This window comes from Mytilus edulis, chromosome 7 (genome assembly GCF_963676685.1).
Source record: "Mytilus edulis chromosome 7, xbMytEdul2.2, whole genome shotgun sequence".
Taxonomy (NCBI): Eukaryota; Metazoa; Mollusca; class Bivalvia; order Mytilida; family Mytilidae; genus Mytilus; species Mytilus edulis.
In genome coordinates this window covers 57359675-57365796 of record NC_092350.1, presented here as the reverse complement: position 1 = coordinate 57365796, position 6122 = coordinate 57359675, and the positions used below count along the sequence as shown (strand labels likewise).

Here is a 6122-nt window from a genome sequence, read left to right as displayed (position 1 = left end):
ATAAACACCGTTATTTAAAGAGTGCACCACATTCCTTAAGTTAATTTTAATATACATATCTAATTCATAGTACCATTTCTAAGGAGTAAATTAAAAAAAATAAGTTGGTAACATCACAGTCACATGACAAGATTATGTCTGTGAGTTAATAGACAATACACTTCCAGCCAATCAGCATTTTTTTTTTCATTCTTCATAGAATTTCATTATTGATTAAATGTCAACAAACCTTTCAGATGAAACTGTCGTAAAAAGAGAAGTAACTATAGAAAATAGAGTTTGAATATCAGAAGAAAACTTCATTTTTTTGGGGTTTTGGATATTGATCCGGGCTCAAAGATTATTGCTTATAATGTTCATAACATAGCATTTGAATGGATGGAGTCATGTGCTGCAACCATGATTACATTATTACCACTTTACACATTTGTGTGTGAAAACAGTTACCTCTGTTCCATGAATTATGAAAAACAAAAATTCTTTTTTTGTAAAATATATTTTCGTTCTTCATTTAAACTGTATACCTTGCAACCAAGTATATTTTCATTTACCTGTGAACATAACTCTATTTGGCGGCTTTTTGCTAAATTTGTTTTTTGAGATTGTTTAACATTATCTCTTATTCTATCATGCTTTTTTTTATTTATATTGTGTCAGTGATCAAATTCATTCAATCAGTGTATGTTCACTTCTGTTAATAAGTCTTTTTGAATCAGTTCATTTTCAATTGATCTTTGATAGTATGTCTTTTTTATGTTGTGATGTTACAATATTGTTTCAGATAAGTGCGAAGGTTGGTAACTATTAACTTATCACACTGCGGGTAAATTATTAAGTTTTGATTTGTTTAAAGCCGTCACGTGGTGACCACCTATGGATCCGTAAGGGATTAGTAAATGTCATACTAAATAGGTGGTAAATGACGTCAATACTACTGTTAATGGTGACGTCTTCTATTAATGTTGTTGTGTTTCATTGTTTTTTTTTGCAGCAGAAAAAGTCCAGCGTGCGATAAATTCATTACACAGTTAACTACTGATCCCAAACTAACCATAGAGGCTGAATAAAATTCATAGGGAATTTGGCCTCCAGCGTCAACACTTATTGATTTACTCACCCTCTATGGATCCGTAGGGGGTCAGTAGCGAACCATATAATTTAAAGTTTAAAACTGCTTCACTTGGTAGCACCTCTCCTAAGTCAGGAATCTGATGTTCAGTATTTAACGTTTGTTAATGTTGTTCATAATTGTTTGTTTTGTCTCGTTTCTTTTATATAGATAGGACTGTTGTTTTCTCCGTTTGAATGGTTTTACAGATGTAACGTTTGGGCCATATATAGCTAACTGTTCGGTGTGAGCCATGGCTACGTGTTGAAGACCGTACTTTGATGCATACTGGCAATACATGTTTGTTTTTTTTCCATCAAATCATGACTTATATTTCATTTGCTATCGTGCCTTTCTCACACCATTGACATAAAAAAATCAATACCGGAATTTTCTCAGATAATCAAACATGGCGGAATGTTGACGTCACAGAAAATTAGAAACGCAAACATGATATTTTAGAGAATGTTTTCTTCGTTTAATATTTCCTTGTATCCATTGCCAAGTTTTAATCAGTAAAATATTATGATTTTCCTTTTTTTCACGACTGCGACGTTGACGTGTATTCATTACCGAGCTAACACATCAATAACCTCTAGAAAAAAATGAGTTTAATCCTATAATAAATCCAATGATGTATCCTCCAACAAAAAAAAAAATCAAATACTTCTGTCACGAAAAGATGAATCCTAAGTCCATTACTCAGAAACAAAAAAATTGGAAATACTTGCAAATCAAAAGGAAGCTTACTCTAATGATGCTTAGCATAATGTCTTAAGTTTTACTTTAATCGATCAATTGAGTTATCATACAACATAAGAAATGCTGACAGACAAGATGAAAATACAAACTGATTACTATAGGGTATCGTATACAAATTTTGGGTCCTCATTAAGCATATCATAAAAACTGCATGTTTTGTATTATACATTGTCTACATGTATACATTTGTATTTATTTATTTAAATGTCAGATTAATCATTAGTCCAAATCAGGATAAAAGGGTTTACCTGTCAGGCTGTCATAAGATCTGCCACTGCCTCTTCTTTGCCATGCAGCATCAACCGAGACTGTAACATTGTCATTGCCATCAGATCTGAAGGGAAATAATTATACAAACTATAAAATAAAATATTTTAACACAAAATATATAGCTTAACAAGATTGTGATTAAATATATTTAACACAGCATATAAGATTTCTGACACAGTATGAATGTGTTGAGCACTATTATTAATGCCTTTTAATTAAAGGAATACACATTCATTTACATAGCTATATTAAAATGACAGAACATTTAAAATTAATAATGATCAAGAGTTATCTGTCTTTATAAAAAAGAAGATATGGTATGATTGCCAATGAGACAACTATCCACAAAAGACCAAAATGACACAAACATTAACAAATATAGGTCACTGTACAGCCTTCAACAATGAGCAAAGCCCATACTGCATAGTCAGCTATAAAAGGCCCCGATAAGACATTGTAAAACAATTCAAACGAGAAAACTTTGTATGTTTTAAGTAAGTGTATGGAAACAAAACAAAAAAACTACATCTATATAAAGTAAGTTCAATTATCTCCCTTTAAATACGTCAGACCAAGAATATCTTCCTGTATGCCTATTCTCTGTTAATGCAAATCAACTGTGTAATGTTTCATTAATATTGCTACAGTCATTTAGGAGGAGTACTAGTTGTGCTTACATGTACAAGACCTACAATGTATATTGTGATATTTAAACTAAGTAATTGCAATTATCTCCCTTGATAAAAATTCTGAAAAGAAATATCCTCTTTCATGCACATCCTCAGGTGGTGACAACAACTGTGCGAAGTTTCATCATTATTGATTGAACTGTTTAGAAGTAATTGTGCTTACAAGATTTGTTGCCATTTATTGCTATATAAAACTAAATAAATTAAATTATCTCCCTTGAAATAATTCTAACCAAAAATAATATTTTTCCTTCATGCACAGCCTCAGGTTGTGTACGTACTTTGACCGTGTCAAGTTTCATTAATATTGGTCCATCCGCAATGGAGGAGTTGGCCTTATGAGAAATATGGGCAGACAAAAATCAGATAATTTAAAATACAGTGTGTGTGTGTGTGGGGGGGGGGGGGTAAAATATAAATTATCCTGCAATGATGCCTTTTTGCGACCTTATTAATCTGACCGTGTGAGGGCTTCACAGCCAGTCAAGGTGGTTAATCACCCCCATCATCATGACCTAATAAAACTTATAGTGTTATTACATGAAGTTGTATCAGCTAGGTCATTCTGGTACATTATAATGTTAAGGAATGATATGGAATGTAGATGTATTTGTGCTTGCTACAAAACATGCTAAAAACTGGCCTTTCCTTGTTTTTTTAAAGATTGCCAAATAAGTTTTATATTTTCGGAAAAGGAATATGTATTGTATATTTATTTTCAAAGAATAAAATTTTTAGATCATGAATATGGATATTTTTCATATCATAATTTTCATTGTATACATGTTAAAATAGGAGTGATAAACTAATAATTATGATCATACTCTCTAGTCATTTCTTTTTCTCTTTCTGTCCACTCTTCCATTGACTGGTCTGCAACAGATTCAATGACATCTCCAACTTCTCTTATTCTGCTGTCAATCATGCAGTGGCTGACTGTAGGGATATTAAGAATGGAAAGAAGGCCATTTATCTGGTGTTCTCCAAGTCCAAGATCAATAGCAGCTAAAATATATTTGAAAAACATGTAAATCTTAATTATATTTTTTAACTATTTATTGTAATTTTTTTTAATTGATTTTGTTATTTGAAACAATAGTATATACTAGAGATTACAGATAAGTTTTATGAAAATCAAAGTTGATTTGGAATAGTTACGAAAAATTTTAAAGGTGACCATCTGAATTTAGTTTGTACTGAACATTTTAGCTTTTTTAACTATTCATTAAATCATTATACCTATAATACCTATAGGTTTGGCATTTTAAACAAAATACCAACAAACTTGGTAATTTGTAAGAACAGTATATAATAAGAGATAACTGATAAGTTTTATAATTATCAAAATTGGTTTGAAAAAGTTCTTGAAAATTTTAAAGGTGTCCATCTATATTTTATCAAAACTGCAACACAGTCAAAATTTTAATTGAGTGCAGTTCTATTCATGTTTAAGGTCATAGAAACATTTGTACAGAAATCTTGAGTCAATGTTATAAATAAAGTGATATTAGGTCAGTATCCTGTTCTTTCATTATTCATTTTTTTCTTCTATGTATTTTGTGTGATTTTGTCTCATGTACATTTAATCCATATTCCTTTATTTTCTATTAAACAAGACAGCATGCCGACAAGACTGTCACATTCATCATGTTCAAAGCTTATTACATACATGTATACATGTTGTTTTTTTTAATTTTATAGTGGCTGTATAAATAAAAATACAATGTATTTTTTCTAGTACCTTCTTATCCAATATGAAAATATACCAAACACTTTGTTGTTTCAATTAAATCTTACACCCACAGTTTAATCAGCCCAAATCAGGTTGAATTGGTATGGGGTCTGATCAATCTAATAATGTTTTATGATCAAATACAGATTTAGCACAGACCATTTTTGACTTTCTGGGGGAGGGAGAGTGGCTATGTTTTTTTTGGAAAATATCCCTACCCTAATTTTTGTCAAAATAAAATATCTGGCCCGCACTTAGATTAAAAAAAATAATCAGGCCCGCATTTTGCCAATAAAAGAAAAGAAACTTTCCACATTGAACATATATGGGGAAAAAATCATCTGCATAGCGGGTGAAACAATATCCTGGTCGACATGAAAAGACTACCACCCCCCCCCCCCCCCTCCTAGAAAGTCAAATGCACAAACATACAAATACTTTTCTTTAAAATGGAGTTTCTCCAAATTTTCTTTCGTCCATGGATATAAAGTTTCTGATTTATAGGGGATATCGGCTGACTTCAGCTTTTTATCATTTTAGTTTCTGTATATATATGAGGGGGGAGAGGACCTTTTTCGGGATGCGGGAATTTTCTTTTTCAAATTTCGGGACCTCAGGATTTCATGTTTTAAGCCCGTGATTTCGGGATTTCGTGTTTTTAATCTCTGGATTTCGGGATCAGGACCCCTCCTACCCTCCCTCATATATACTATATAGTGAACCTTACATATTAAGTCTACCTTTTTAATTCACGTTTTCAGGAAAGGGGATCTTTTCACTATGTTTTTTCATGCAATTTTTTTTGCAATTTTTATTTCATGTGTTTCTGTGTTCATTCCTTATTTTGTTATATTTACCTAAAGCTAACTTTGTGTTTACATCCCAAATCTTGTGGTCATGTTGTTTTCCAGTTGGGATAGCGTTGATGTTCCCACACGACTTATTTGTGCACAACACTTTCAACACTGACCCCAAGCCATATGTCTTTATATCAATGATGTTATGAAGAGACAGTGGTAGACCACAGTGTTTACATTGTTGTAGGTGGTCAGCAATAACACCAAGTTCCACTACTCTACGACCAATGCGCCAGTCATCTGTTGGGGTCAAGTTATTTCCGTCATTGTCTAAAACTTCTTCATGAACAATATTTGAAATATCTGGGACTATTTTTTTACTTGTTACATCATATGAGTGATCTGTATGAAGTGACTTTAAAGCTAGATCCTGATCCTCTTCAAAATACCGTTTTCGTTGACCCTCTCGAATGGACACGAGTTTTCTTACTTGTTTCAATGTTCTAAAGCCATTATTGCGAAGTTTTCCCATGATAAATAATATATAAAAATTTCAAGACTATAAAAAATATAAAATACTATCAAAACGGTGTAAAATGACATCTATAAATTCTTTTAGACTCTCCGTTGAAGCTGTCAAGTGGTCGGCTGCTTCCATGTAAACAAATACCGGAAATCGCGGGATTTAATATTGTCGTATAATTATGTCGTCTATGTTTATTTTTATTAATAGTAGCATACATATACGTTATAAAATGATTAAT

General features: G+C 31.9%; 1 protein-coding gene across 1 annotated transcript; it reads right to left on the bottom strand.

The window, feature by feature from the left end:
• Positions 1-2018: 2018 nt before the first annotated feature.
• On the bottom strand, positions 2019-5907 carry LOC139481858 (uncharacterized). The gene is made up of 3 exons (XM_071265374.1): positions 5419-5907; positions 3654-3834; positions 2019-2204 (listed from the first exon to the last, which is right to left on the bottom strand). The coding sequence occupies exons 1-3, from the start codon at positions 5888-5890 to the stop codon at positions 2090-2092; spliced, it is 768 nt and encodes a 255-aa protein (XP_071121475.1). The 5' UTR covers positions 5891-5907; the 3' UTR covers positions 2019-2089.
• Positions 5908-6122: the final 215 nt, after the last annotated feature.